The sequence below is a fragment of the Muscardinus avellanarius genome (genome assembly GCF_963383645.1).
Source record: "Muscardinus avellanarius genome assembly, chromosome: 16".
Taxonomy (NCBI): domain Eukaryota; kingdom Metazoa; phylum Chordata; class Mammalia; order Rodentia; family Gliridae; genus Muscardinus; species Muscardinus avellanarius.
In genome coordinates, this window is record NC_137802.1 from 44,307,607 (window position 1) to 44,322,793 (window position 15,187).

Here is a 15,187-nt window from a genome sequence, read left to right on the forward strand (position 1 = left end):
ATTACAAGCGTGTGCCACCACGCCCGGCTTCTTAACTAGTTTTTAATGAAATGTACAGTTGAGAAGAGTTAAAAATAACGAGACTAGAGAATCAAAGATCATATAAAGAAGCATTAGTGCTCAGCACTTACATGCACACAGGTTAACTGTGAGGTACTGGACATTTGGCTTCCTGTGGCTGTCACTTCACAGTGTACACATATCAGAACATCAATTGTGTACTAAACTGAACAGGTATTTTAGTTTTCAGTTATACTTCAGTGAAGCTAGAGAAAAGAGTGCCTGTTAGGGAGAGAGTCTGGAGTTTGTAATAAGTGATACCTTGTTGATATGGAGGGTTTTTTTGTGGGGGGGGGTTAGGGATGACTAGAGAACTAACAACTATGCAGTAGCTTTTAGACTAAAGATTGCTTTGTGTCTAAGAGAGGCACTTTGGTCTCTTAGAGGAAGAATGTATAGGTAGGAATTTAAAAATTGAATAAATATATGTTTTCTGGAAAAGATTTGAATCTTGGCCATCCTTTGTTGGTATTGTCTAACAATTTTAGAAATGGTGCAGAGAAAAGATAGTATGGTAGATATACATGTGTGTGTGTGTGTGTGTGTGTGTGTGTGTCTCTCTCTCTCTCTCTCTCTCTCTCTATATATATATATATATATATATATAGACACACACACATACTTTTTATTTTTTATATTGGACATTAAACTCGGGCTTTCTACTTCTGAGCTACACTACAGTTCTGTTTTATTTATTTGTTTGTTTGTTTGTTTGCAGTATTGGAGATTGAACCCAGGGGCATTCTAGCTCCAAGATACTCCCCCAGCCCTATTATTTATTCTTTATTTTAAAATAGGGTCTCACTAAGTTGCGGAAGGCCTCATTAAGCAGCTGAGGTTGGCCACTAACCTGTGATCCTTCTATCTCAGCCTCCCCAGTACTGGAATTACAAGTGTGTGCCACCACACCCAGCTTATTTCTTTTCTTTTCTTTCTTTCTTCCTTTCCCTTTTTTTTTTTGATATAGAGTCTCACTAAGTTGCAGAAGGCTTCACTAAATTGTTGAGGCTGGCTGCTAGCCTTTGGTCTTTCTGTCTTAGCTCCTAAAGTACTGAGATTACAAGTGTACGCCACCATGTCCAGCTGTATGGTGAATATTTTTAAGTATAATACACTGGAATAAATATCAATAAGATTTCTTAGAGTTGTGTAAGTAGAAAAAATGTTTAAGTAATGAGCCTGCTCATTTAGTGTAAGGTAACAACCTGATGCAAGGTAGTGGCTTATAGTAGAGAATCTTACTTCATAAGATTCCTGTAGGGAATTTTACTTCATAAGATTACTTTTTAAAAACTGAAGTCTTAGAGGAGGTGATTTGAAGTTGAAACAAAACCAAATCTCCAAATCTTTATTATAAACATAGTATATAATAGATGGATCCTGTAACCTGAGAGATAGTACAAGCCAAAGACATTGACAACTAGTAAATACACTTTTCTCTTTATAATCTTTCCCTCTTCCCAGGTCAGCAATAGTCCTGAACCTCTGAAGGCTGTAGAACAGGAGGTGAGAATGGTGTTTCAGAACATTTTGCAAAAAGTAAACAAAAGCGATTAACTATTGGTTACTTCCTCAACTGCTATTCTCAAGACATCACATGGTCAGTTGGACGACTATTGATGTTATTCACTGAAATAAAAAAGAAAGTAATTTACTATGCAGTGGTTTCTAGGGTTTTGCTTTAATCTGTCATTTATTTCTCCTCCAAAGTAAGCATTTTGAGATAAAGGAAAGTACAAATAAGTCCTGTGGAAATTCAGCCTATTTTCACTTATCCAGCTCTAGGTAAGAAAACAAGTCTACTTTGAACCAATATGTGTCTTAGGGCCATATGTTTGCACCTTGTATATATTCTGGAGACAGCCCAGGGTGCCATTTTATCTTGAGTGGTGTCCCTACTTGAATATGATTTCTTCAGTTCCAGTCAGGGCACCATTTAGCTTTATAACAGCAAATAATTGTTAAGAGCCTACTACATGTCGCTTGATATAATTGGGGGGTTAACCTAGAGGTTCATGAAAGCCCCTCAGCATTGACATTAAAACAGTGTTTTTGTCTTTCAGGAATATCCTCAGGGTTAGGAATTCATACCTTTCTTTTAATAATATGAATCCTCATGAACCTACAATAATGTTTGCACCTAAATGTGTTTTGTTTACTAGAGATTTTTGTTTATCTAGAGATTTTTGTTCTCAGTGTTTGTTTGAGTCAGATTCCTCCAGGAATCTAATTATATACAACTCTCTCCAGAAAAATGTACATACAGGATTTTGTGACTGCTTCTTGCCACAGTGTTGTAAATCAAGAGTTTAAGAACCACTGTTTTAGAGACTGACTTTTATTTGGAGAGAAATATAAATGTAAAATATAAACATAAGGCGAGTTGGGTGCCGTTGAGCATGTCTATATAACCCCAGTACTCAGGAGGCTGAGACAGGGTAATTGTAAGTTCCAGGCTGGGCTGGGCAACTTAACAAGATCCCATCTCAAAATAAAATAGAGGGTATAGGTCAGTGGTTGAATGTTCAGTACCCCCCCCCACACACACATACACACACAGAAAAGTATAAGATGATGTATGTTATAGCAGGGGAATCCTGTATGGGGCTAGTTACTTGGTTGCCTTTACTTTTATTTGGTTTATAAAATAAAATCTGAATGGCTGACAGAGTTAGAGTTTCTTGCCCCTTCATTTAGCTTATTTCAGATGAAGTTAAAGCTGGCTGTGGTGGTGCATGCTTGTAATCCCCGCCCTTGGGAGTCTAAGACAGGAGGATCATGCAGGTTCGAAGCCAGCATCAGCTACTTAGTGAGGCTCTCAGCAACTTAGTGAGACCCTGTTTCCAAATAAAGTATCAAAATAGGGCTGGGAGTATAGCTGGAGGTAGAAAGCCTCTGGGTTCTACCCCCAGCACCACACACACACACAAAAAAAAAAACCAGCCGGGCGTGGTGGCGCATGCTTGTAATCCCCGCACTTGGGAGGCAGAGACAGGAGGATCGCGCAGGTTCGAAGCCAGCCGCGCGCGCGGCTTAGGAGACCCTGTTTCCAAATAAAAATGTTAAAATAGGTCTGGGAGTGTAGCCCGGAGGTAGAAGGGCTTCCAGGAACCCCAGCACCACCAAAAAAAAAACAAAAACAAAAACAAAAAAAAACAAAAAAAACAAACCCAAACAAATAAACAAACAGATGAAGTTAGATTACTTAGGAAAAACATTCATCGAAACGTAGTGTTAAGTTCTTAATAGTATTTTTTTTATAGTTGTGAACACAGTTTATAGTCTATGAAAAAAGTTATGGTGAAATGCCAAGGCAACACATGACATTCTATACACACTGAGCACATGACATGTTGGATAAATGGAACAACAAAATATCTTGAAAAGCTTATAAACTTGTAGCCTGATATTTGTTTTTTGGTGCTGGGGATTGAACCCAGAGGCATTCTATCTCTGAGATATACCCCAACTCTATTTTACTTCTTTTTTCTTTTTTTTCTTTTTTGGTGGTACTGGGGGTGGTACCCAGGGGCCTTCTACATCCAGGCTATACTCCCAGACCTATTTTATACTTTATTTGGAAACAGGATCTCACTAAGTTGCTGAAAGCCTCACTAAATAGCGGTTCAAAGGCTGGCTTTGAACCGGTGCGATCGTCCTGTCTCAGCCTCCCAAGCGCTGGGATTACAAGTGTGTGCCATCACGCCCAGCATTATATTTAAAATCAGTAGGAAAATGGCACAAAGACCATATTGCTTTTACCATGGTGTCTCAAGTGAAACAAAAATATTGATACTTTTTTTGGGGTGGGTTACTAGGAATTAAATTCAGGAGCATTCTACTTCTGAGCTACAACCTAAGACCAATTTTATTTATTTGGAAAAAGGGGTCTCACTAGGTTGCTGAGAGCCTCATTAAATTGCTGAGGCTGTTCTTGAACCTGTGATCTTTCTGTGTCAGCCTCCAAAGTACTGGGAACAAGCATGCACCACCACACCCAGCGATACTTTCTTGTTATCGTGGTGGTAAAAACAGATGGGATTTACCATCTGAATTTTTTTTTTTTTTTTTTTTTGGTGGTACTGGGGCTCCTGGAAGCTCTTCTACCTCTGGGCTACACTCCCACGGGCTATACTCCCAGACCTACTTTTTTTACTTTTTACGTGGAAACAGGGTCTCTTAAGCCAGCAAGGTTGGCTCCGAACCAGCGCGATCCTCCTGTCTCCGCCTCCCAAGCACGGGGATTACAAGCGTGTGCCACCATCCTCGGCGCCATCTGAATAATTTTTAAATATATAGTTTTTTGTTTTTGTGGTTTTTTTTTTTTTTTTTTTTTGACTAGGGGTGGAACCCAGGGATTTTTCTACCTCCAGGCTAAACCCCCAGACCTGTTTTATACTTTATTTGGAAACACTAAGTTGCTGAGAGCCTAAGTAGCTGAGGCTGGCTTTGAACCTGTATGATCCTCCTGTTTCAGCCTCCCAAACTCTGGGATTACAAGCGTGCGCCACCACGCCCGGCTTAAATATAGTTTATTTATTCATATTAGTATAAAACAGATTCCAGAATATTTTCTTGCAAATTTAAAGCTCTGTACCAATTGACCATAGACTGAAGGTGAAACAATGGCTTACAACTCCTTTGAAAGTTTATATTGAATAATTCATGATAAATGCTCCCACTTTTTATGTAAGTTTTGTTAAAAATTTTCCAGATATCACCTTATGAACATACTGTTGACCAAAAGTAATACATATTTCTTTTACAGGTTGGTATTTAGGCTTGTCTTTCTTCATTCTGTATTTGTGTGTGTGTGTGTGTGTGTGTGTGTGTGTGTGTGTGTGTGTGTTACTGGAAATTGAACCTAGGGGTATTCTACCTTTGAGCTACACCCCCAGCCTTCTTTTTTATTCTTTATTTTAAACAGGGTCTCACTAGGTTGTAAAGAGCCTCACTAAGTAGCTCAGTCTGGCCACGAACCTATAATCCTCCTGTTTAGCCTCTTCAAGTATTGGGATTACAAGTGTGCGCCACCATGCCTGGCTTCATTTTGTGTTTTGTTGGAAGCAGTTAGTATCTGAATTTGATAATTTTCTCCATAGAAGGCACAATACAAGAATATTATGCCCTGGCCAAATACTGTTGCAAAGACTTTTCATTTAAGTGCATTTTCACTAATCTTTGGAGTATTATGTTACCACCTTTGGGGAGACTCTTGAAAACTACTGAAATTGGGCCGGACGTGGTGGCACACGCTTGTAATCCCTGCGCTTGGGAGGCTGAGACAGGAGGATCGCACAGGTTCAAAGCCAGCCTCAGCTACTGAGTGAGGCTCTCAGCAACTTAGTGAGACCCTGTTTCCAAATAAAGTATAAAATAGGTCTGGGAGTATAGCCCGATGTAGAAGGCCCCTGGGTTCCACCCCAGTACCACCAAAAAAAAAAAAAAAAAAAAATCTACTGAAATTGTAGACCCTTTCCTCCACTCTCATGTTGTATCCCTAGGATCTGGTTGTCAGAAGTACAGCCCACACAGTGAGCTTATTTATTTTTGCTGTACTGGGGATCAAACCCAAAAGCATTCTACCTCCTTGCTGCGCTCCAAGCCCTATTTTTTTTATTCTTTACTTTGAAACAGGGTCTCACTGAGTTGTAGATGGCCTCACTGAGTAGTGGAGGTTGGCCGCAGACCTGCAATTCTCCTGTCTCAGCCTCTCAAGTATTGGGATTACAAACGTGTGCCACCACATATGGCTGGCGAGCTGTTTTAAGAAGTATTAAAAAAAACCTGGGCATGGTAACATACACTTGTAATCCCAGTACTTGGGAGGTTGAGACAGGAGTATCACAAGTTCACAAGCTAGCCTTAGCTTCTTAGGCCCTCCGCAACTTAGTGAGACCCTGTTTCAAAATAAGTAATTAAAAAAAAAGGAATGGGTGTAGCTCAGAGGTAGAATGCCCATGGGTTCTATCCCTAGTACCTCAAAAAAATGGATAAATAAAAATTAAAAAAGTATAAAATATGTTTATGTGGCAAAAAGTATTAAAAGGAAACCAATTACAGATAAATCTCATATTATTTGGATAGCCTAGGATGAATTTAAAACATCATTTTCTAGCTGGGCATGGTGGCGCGTGCTTGTAATCCCAGCATTCAGGAGGCTGAGACTAGAGGATCGCAGTTTGTGGACAGACTTAGCTAATTAGTGAGGCCCTCTGTAACTTAGATCCTGTACCAAAATATAGAATAAAAAATAGGGCAGGGGGTGTAGCTTGGAGTTCGAATGCCCCTGGGTTCCATCCCCAGACCTGCAAAAACAAAAAGCAAAAAACATCATTTTCTTATAAGTAGATATTAATTTACCAGTTTCTTATAGCCTGAAATCTTTGAATCCCTGAGGTATCATAGTCCTTTTCCTGTTTCCCTGTTTCTGGTTCAGTTCTCTTCTGGTTCTTTTTTATTAAATGCTTTCAAGTCCACAAATGAATTTGGGAAGATGAGCTTTTGCCAAACTGTTTATATTGTGAATTCTTAATTAGTAAATAAGATCTTTTAAGGTAAAATAACAAGACTTTAGGTGGGGAGTGTATTGATAGCTAGAATAAGGAAGAAAAACTAATTTCTCAACTTTTATTCAAGAGGGAAATGACAAGACCAAGCTGACCTAAAATTATTTTTCAAATGGTTTCAAAGGTATATCATGTTCTCATTATAGATGAATTTGATATTCTATGAGGTTCTCTGAATCTATAGTCTTGTTTTGAGAGCTTCATCAGGAACATGAATGATTTATATTTTTAAATATGTGTTATATTATAAACCTTTAAAGAGTAGGAATTCATATAGATGAGAACGTAAATTTATACATACATACATACATACATACGTGTGTGTATGTGTGTGTGTTACTGGGGGTGGAACCTAGGGGCTTTTCTACCTCTGGGCTATACTCCCAGACCTAGTTTGTGCTTTATTTGGGAACAACATCTCTCAAAGTTGCTGAGAGCCTAAGTAGCTGAGGCTGGCTTCGAACCTATGCTATCCTCCTGTCTCAGCCTCCTAAGCGCTGGGATTACAAGCGTGCGCTACCACACCTGACTAGATGAGAATATAAATATAAATTAGCCAAACTGTTAAATGAACCAAAATAATGCTGCTTTAAAAGAAAAGCACATCAAAGTGAAGAAAGAGTGATGCTGGAGATGTAGTTGCTTATATTTGTTTTCTCAGTAGTCCTCTTTGATTTTAGGAACATGACTGTCTATTTCTGACTCAACTCCAGACAGGCTGATTACTGCTTACTTGGTAGACTTTTTTATGTAGTGCTGGGGATCAACCAGGTCCTTGTGCCTGCTAGGAGAGCACTCTACCATGGAGTTACATCCCCAGCCGACTTATCATATTATATTGTATTATATCATATTATATTGTATTATATGTATTATATCATATTGTATTGCCATTTTTTACTTTCAAACTTTTTGCTTAAAGCCGGGTGTGGTGGCACACACTTGTAATCCCAGCATTGGGGAGGCTAGACAGGAGGATCGTGGTTCGAAGGCAGCCTCAGCTCCTACTTAATGAGGCCCTTTGCAACTCAGTGAGACCCTGTTTCAAAAAATAAAGAATAAAAAAAAATAGGACTAGGGGTGTAGCTTGGAGGTAGAATGTCCCTGGATTCTAAATCCAGTAACAAAAAAATAATTTTTTGTTGTTGTTCAGGAAAATCTTTTGTTGTTGTTGTTGTTGTTCAGGAAAATCTCTTTCTCTCTCTCTCTCTCTCTTTTTTTTTTTTTGTGGTACTTGGGATGAAACCCTTCTACCTCTGGGCTACACTCCCAGACCTATTTTTACTTTTTTTTTTTTAATTTAGAAACGGTCGCCCACCTGGAAGGACCCTGAGGTCCGGGCTGCCTGGCCCCGACCCTGGGCGGATGGGCAGGCGCTGGCAGGGCAGCCTTAGGCGACCTCCTCCCCACCCGGAAGGACCCTGAGGTCCGGGCCTCCAGGCCCCGACCCTGGGCGGGTGGCAGGTGCTGGTGGGGCACCCTTAGGCGACCCCCTCCCCACCCGGAAGGACCCTGAGGTCTGGCCCCCAGGCCCCGAACCTGGGCTTGTGGGCGGGGCACCCTTAGGCGACCCTCACCCCACACACCCAGAATGGAAAAATTTTTTTTCATTGTTACCGAGTGCCTGAACCCACATCCTCCCCAAACCACACATACTCTCTTCTTTTTTTTTATAAAAAAAAAAAAAAAAGGAAAAGAAAAATATTCGAGAGGGGTTAAGATGGCCGAGGTAGCAGCTAGAATATTGGAGATGCAGACAAAACATATATATCTGAACTGGAGCTTTTGGAAAAATTCCCCGCGAAGGAGGACTGAGGTTTCTCTACATCTTTAAGAATCCTGGACATCACCTGAGTCTAGCGGAGACCTAGGAGGAAGGGGGTGGCGGCAGCAGTGGCCAAGATGGCAGTGGAGACTTGTCTTTGGGAGAGTCAGACATCTGATCCAACCCACCTGATCCTCTGAAGAAATTACCCCAAAAGTCGAATGCTGCCATCACGCATGCTTTGGAACACTGGACATTATGCGGTATGGGAAAAGAGCTTGGGAAAGATTTGAAATGGTGGAGACAGTCGCATTGGCAGCAGCAAGTACTTGGGGAGGCAGAGATCTGACGTAATACACCTGGAACTTTTGAAGAAATTACCTCAGAGGTGGAATACTACCACCATGTACCTCGGGAACGTGGGACAACCTGCTGGGTGAAGAGGGGGGATCGGATCGGAGCCTGCCGTGAGGGAAGGCAGGTGATGGGGCCTCTGAGGCCGGGTTTGGAACCTGCCAAGGGGTTAGGTCGGTGCTGGGGCCAGCGAGGCCGGGATCAGAGCATGCCGTGAGGACAAGGCCGGTGCTGGGGCCTCTGAGGCCAGGTTTGGAGCCTGCCAAGGATTTAAGCCGGTGCTGGGGCCAGCGAGGCTGGGATCAGAGCCTGCTGTGAGGCAAAGCTGGTGCTGGGGCCTCCGAGGTCAGGATCGGAGCCAGCTGATGCGTTAGGCCAGTGCCGGGGCCATTGAGGCTGGGATTGGAGCCTGCTGTGAGGCATGGTCGGTGCTGAGGCCTCTGAGGCCAGGATTGGAGTCTGCCGAGGGGTTAGGCCAATGCCGGGGCCATTGAGGCTGGGATCGGAGCCTGCTGTGAGGCAAGGCCTCCGAGGCCTGGATAGGAGCCTGACGAGGGGTTAGACCAGTGCTGGGGCCAGCGAGGCTGGGATCGGAGCCTGCCTTGAGGTATGGCCAGTGCTGGGGCCTCCAAGGCCGGAATTGGAGCCTGCCGAGGGGTGAGGTCAGTGCCGGGGCCAACCAGGCCGTGTTCGGAGCCTGCCGTGAGGCAAGGCCGCTACTGAGGCCTCCGAGGCAGGGATAGGCACCAGCCGAGGGGTTAGGCCGGTGCCGGGGCCAGCAAGGTCGGGATTGCAGCCTGCCATGAGGCAAGGCTGGTGCTGGGACCTCCAAGGCTGGGATCGGACTCTGCCAAGGGGTAAGGCTGGTGCCAGGGCCAGCGAGGCTGGGATCTGAAACTGCCGTGAGGCAAGGACGGAGCTGGGGCATGCGAGACCAGGATAGGAGCCTGCCGAGCAGTTAGGCCGGTGCCAGGGTCAGCGAGGCCGGGATTGGAGCCTGTCATGAGGCTAGGCTGGTGCTGGGGCCTCTGAGGCCAGGAACAGAGCCAGCCGAGGGTTCAGTTCTGTGCGGGGGCCAGCAAGGCCAGGATCGGGGCCTCTGATGAGGCAAAGCCGGTGCTGGAGCCAGCGAGGTCAGGATAAGAGTCCCCTGGGTGGCCAGACGACTACTGGGGCCGCCAAGAGTGGGATTGGAACTTGCAATGCAGCAAGCACATAGAAATAGCACAGAAAATAAAATCCAGATGCTTCCCCTAATTAGCAAGAACTAGGAGGAAAGGGGTAACAGGAGTAGTAGAAAGGGCCCTATTGAGAAGCAATTAAGGTGATCAGTCAGAGGGGAAGGGATGGGGGAGGATGGAATCTCCTTAAAACTCATGAGGTACGTAAACAAACATATCAAAGATAATCACCAATTAAGCATGGGATCGATGGCGGGGGAGGGAATGGGATGGGGATTGGATGAGGGCTTATTGGATGATATGTGCTTGTATATCTTCTCAAGTCTTGTATTCCAAAGTGATGTATGTTTACAAAAAAAATAATAAAAATATATATACTAAAACAAAAAAATTTAGAAACGGTCTCTTAAGCCAGAGAGGCTGGCTTTGAGCCTGCATGATTCTCTTGTCTCCGCCTCCCAAGTGCGGGGATTACAAGCGTGCGCCACTATTCCCTGTTCATATTTTGTTTTAAACAGAGTCTTGCTAGATTGCTGAGTCTTGCTAAGTTACAGAGGTTGGTTTCAAACCTGCCATCTTCCCGGCTCTGCTTCCCAAGTACTAGGATTATAGGCATGTACTACTGTGTCCAGCTGAGGTTTTTTTTTTTTTTTTTTTTTTTTTTTGGTGGTGGTGCTGAGGATTGAATCCAGGAACATTCCATTTATAACCTACACATTTTATTTTTTGGATTGAAATGGGATCTCATTCAATTACTGAGGTCCTCGCTAAGTTGTTGAGGCTGGCTTCGAACTTGTAATACTCTTGTTTCAGCCTCCAATGTACTGGGATTATAGGCATGCACCATCATACCTGGATAGAGAGGTTATTTATTGGTAGTAACCAGATTATTGTTCATTGCCTGTTTTTAAGAATATAACATTTATTTCTCGTGTGTGTGTGTGTGTGTGTGTGTGTGTGTGTGTGTACGTGTACACGCGTGCGCGCACACACTGGAGATGGAACCTAGAGCCTTGCATATGCTGAGCATGCCCTCTACCACTGAGCTATATTCCTAGCTCCTAACTCATATTTTGAAGTAGTATAGAATAAGTCATTCAGTTAAAATTTTCTCCTTAATTATTTTTATTTGTAGGATGAACTTTCTGATGTTAGCCAAGGTGGATCTAAAGCCACCACGCCAGCATCAACAGCTAATTCAGATGTGGCAGCAATTCCTCCTGATACTCCCTTAAAGGAAGATAATGAAGGACTTGTGAAGGGCACGGATACACCAAATAAGTCAGAGATAAACAAGCATATTGAAGTACAGGTAGCTCAAGAAACTAGAAATGCATCTACAGGTAAGTGACCCTAGTTTTTTTCTTACTAGCAAAGTATTCAGTAAATCCAGATGATGTGAGAATGAGAAAATCTGTCTTGGGGATATTGCTTGCTTTAAATATATATAACAAGTAGATTATTCACTGTGTTCATTTGTAAGTAAGCTTAAAAGGGATGAGTAACAAAATTTGGGAGAGAAAGATGTTGGGGACTGGAAGGCTAGGGAGCCTAAAGAGGCAGAATAATCCCTTTCTACTGTCTACCTTAGTATGTTAGTCTGTGACTTTATTTCTCATTATTCTACTCCTTTAAGTAGAAATGAAAGCAATTCATTGGGTACATTGAACTGTGTTCCCCAAAGGGGAGAGAATGAAAGCTTTTTTTGGTTATTTACTAATTTCTATTATTGACTTTTAACTTAATATATCTCTAAGCCTATGTTTCTTAGAGCCCATTTTTAAAAGGGTTATATTTTTTGAAGTATTCAAAAAATCTATTTATAACCATAAAAGCAATGGATTTTCATAGTAGGGCATTATGTAATGAATGCATTGTTTATTTCACCATGTTTTTCTTTAGGCTCTGTTGAAAATGAAGAAAAGTCAGAAGTTCAAGCAATCATTGAATCCACTCCTGAATTGGATATGGACAAAGATCTCAGTGGATATAAAGGCTCAAGGTGCTAAAAGTGTCAGATTGAGACAGTTTCTCTTTCCTTTCCTCCCACTCCTATAGCACTCTGTTCTCTGGTCTCTCACTAGACGAGATTAATTTATATTCTTTGTTAAAGAAATTTTGGTATTATATTCTAATTTCTATTTTTGAAACTGGACATTATACATGGGTTAAGTAGTGAAATGTAAATCCATGCAGCATCAGGGATTAGGAGCATTTGGAAGGATAGTGTCTTAGTCTGTTTTGTGTAACTGAAACAATGCCTGAGACTGGGCAATTTATAAAAATCAGAGCTTTACTTTCTCACAGTTTTTAAGGCTAGAAAGTCCAGGATCAAGGCACTGCAATTTTGGTTGTGTAGTAAGCACCTTTCCTTGCCTCCAAATCACACTACAATCCAGGTGTGGGGGCACACACTTGTAATCCCAGCATTTGGGAGGCTGAGAAGGGAGGATTGTGGTTCGCAGACAGCCTCAGGTACTACTTAGTAAGGCCCTTTGCAACTCAGTAAGACCTGTTTGAAAATAAAAGAATAAAAAAATAGGGCTGGGGGTATAGCTTGGAGGTAGAATTTCCTTGGGTTCCATCCCCAGTATCGCAAAAACAAATAAATGACACTACATCCTGCAAAGTAGAGGAATGCAGTGTCATCCCATGGCAAAGGGCAAGCTAGTCCAATGCTGTGTGAAGCCTTGTCCCCCCCCCCCCACCATGGTACTGGGGGTTAAACCCTGGGACATCCTCTTCAGAGCTACATTCCCAGCCCTATTTTATTTTTTATTTTAAAACAAGGTCTCACTAAGTTGCAGAGGGTCTCACAAGTAGCTGAGGCTGGCCATAAACCTGTGATTCTCCTTCCTCAGCCTCCCAAGTACTAGGATTACAAGCATGTGCCATCATGGGGTTAAGGTCCTTCTAAAAGGTCCTTAACCCCATTTACTAGGAAAAAGCACTGATGGCCTAATGTCTCTTAAAGCCCTACCTCTTGGCTATAAAACACAGCCAAGAGGCATCTCATATTTTCTATAGAGTTGAGGAAAGGAACAGGAGTGAGGGAAGTAACAATTTGAACAAACTTTTTTTCTTCCCCTGGACCAGGAATTTAAGAGAATGTACGTCTAACACGTAACTTTAGAACTCTAATGATCTCACTTATTAAAATAAAGTAGCCAGGTGTGGTGGTGCATGCTTGTAATCCCAGCATTCAGGAAGCTGGCACCAGAGGATCGTGGTTTGCGGACACCCACAGCTACTTATTGCGGCCCTTTGCAACTCAGATCCTGTTTCAAAAATAAAAAAGACAAAAAAACCCCCAAAAAACTGGTAGTGTAGCTCGGAGGTAGAATGGCCATGGGTTCCACCCCCAGTACTGCAAAAAAAAAAAAAGTAGTCCAATTTTAGTGTTATTTTACATGGGAATACTGTTCAGTAGTAGAATGGTTAGGCAGTAACACACACACACACACACACACACACACACACACACACACACACACACACACACACACACACAGGGGATTGAACCCAGGAGCATTCTACTTCTAAACTATACCCCCAGTCCTATTTTTTTGTTGTTGTTTTAATTTTGATACCAGGTGTTGCATTGTTGCTGAGGGCATCATTAAGTTGCTGAGGCTGACCTCAAATCTGATTTTCTTGTCTCAGCCTTTCACATACTTCCAATAGCATTTTTATTTGTTTATTTATTTATTATTTGTGTGGAACCGAAGATTGAACCATGGGTATTCTATCTCCAATCTATATCCCCAGCCCTTTATTTTATTTTATTTTCTATTTGGTTTTGCAACAGAGTCTTGTATAGGTTTCAGCTTTCTGTAGTTTGTTAAATCAAGTTTTACTGTTTATTTGTTTTCCATTTTATAGAAGAATTGTGTTCACATTTCATCTGCTGTGCCCCCCCCCATTTCCTCTGTTCTTTTTGTTGTATACCTTTTTATTTTTTATTTATTTATTTTTTTGGTGGTACTGGGGGTGGAACCCAGAGGCTTTCTACCTCTGAGCTATACTCCCAGACCTTTTGTATATTTTATTTGGAAACATGGTCTCACTAAGTTGCTAAGAGCCTCACTAAGTAGCTGAGGCTGGCTTCGAACCTGTGCAATCCTCCTGTCTCAGCCTCCCAAGCGCAGGGATTACAAGCGTGCGCCACCACGCCCGGCTACCTTTTTAATTTTTTAATTGACATCTTAGGTTCCTGAATTATTTGGTGTGAATGACTGTGTTCAGTCTACCATGTTTAGCCGGAAATCTTGTGCAGGAGTTTTTCTGTGAATATATCATTATGACCTGGGCGTGGTGGTACAGGCCTTGTAATCCCGGCACTTGGGAAACTGAGACGAAAGGATCAAAGGTTTGCAGCAGCTACTTAGTGAGGCCCTTTGCAAGGGAATGTAAGATCCTATTTAAAAAACAGGGTTGGGGATGTAGCTTGGAGGTAGAATGCCCCTGGATTTAATCCCCAGTAACAGACTGACACTCTCTTTCTCTCTCTCTCTCTCTCTCTCTCTCTCTCTCTCTCTCTCTCTCTCCCTCCCTCCCTCCCTCCCTCCCTCCCTCCCTCTCTCTCTCTCTCTCTCTCTCTCTCTCTTTCTCTCTCTCTCTCTCTCTCTCTGTATATATGTGTGTGTGTGTGCATGCACATGCATGCATGCATGTACATATGTATGTATATATGTACAAAATCCTACTGAGATCACAGCTCTCATGACTTAATTATATCAACTCTGAACATTGCTACATGAGCTCTTCAGGTGACATCTATATTTAATCATAACAAATAAACTAATAAATCATAACAAATATGTACATTGTAATTAATTAATAATAATAATTAATAACTTAATAAAAAACAAGAAATCCACGTTAGAGCCAGGCATGGTGGTGCATGCTTGTAATTCTGGGATTTGGGAGGCTGAGACTGGAGGATCGCGTTTCATGGACAGCCTCAGCTACTTAGTGAGACCCCCACCCCGCAACTTAGTGAGACCCTGTTTCAAAATAAAGAATAAAAATATAGGGCAGAGGGTGTAGCTCAGAGGTTGAGTGCCCCCGGGTCCATCCCCAGACCCACACACAGACAAAAAAGAAATCCATGTTAATTTATACCAGGCAGCATATCACATAGTAGTTAACACCATTGGTTTTAAAACAAGATTGCCTAAGGTTGAGTCTTGCTCCTTTCACTTATTTACTGAATGATCATGGCAAATTCCTTAACCTCTCAGTTTCCATATGTATAA

The 15,187-nt window shown here is 42.2% G+C and overlaps 1 protein-coding gene across 9 annotated transcripts in view; it reads left to right on the forward strand.

Moving 5' to 3' along the window:
* SPAG9 (sperm associated antigen 9) overlaps nt 1-15,187 on the forward strand; it is a gene marked incomplete at both ends in the record, with an annotated part of 158,706 nt that overhangs the window by 82,247 nt on the left and 61,272 nt on the right. For 8 of the 9 annotated variants that reach the window (XM_080713488.1, XM_080713487.1, XM_080713484.1 and 5 more), the window contains 2 exons: nt 11,065-11,272; nt 11,832-11,931. In XM_080713488.1, the coding sequence (XP_080569614.1) occupies nt 11,065-11,272; nt 11,832-11,931 (308 nt within the window). Of the gene's footprint in view, nt 1-1,524; nt 1,567-11,064; nt 11,273-11,831; nt 11,932-15,187 lie in introns of all 9 variants that reach the window. The other variant, XM_080713485.1, reaches the window with a different exon arrangement.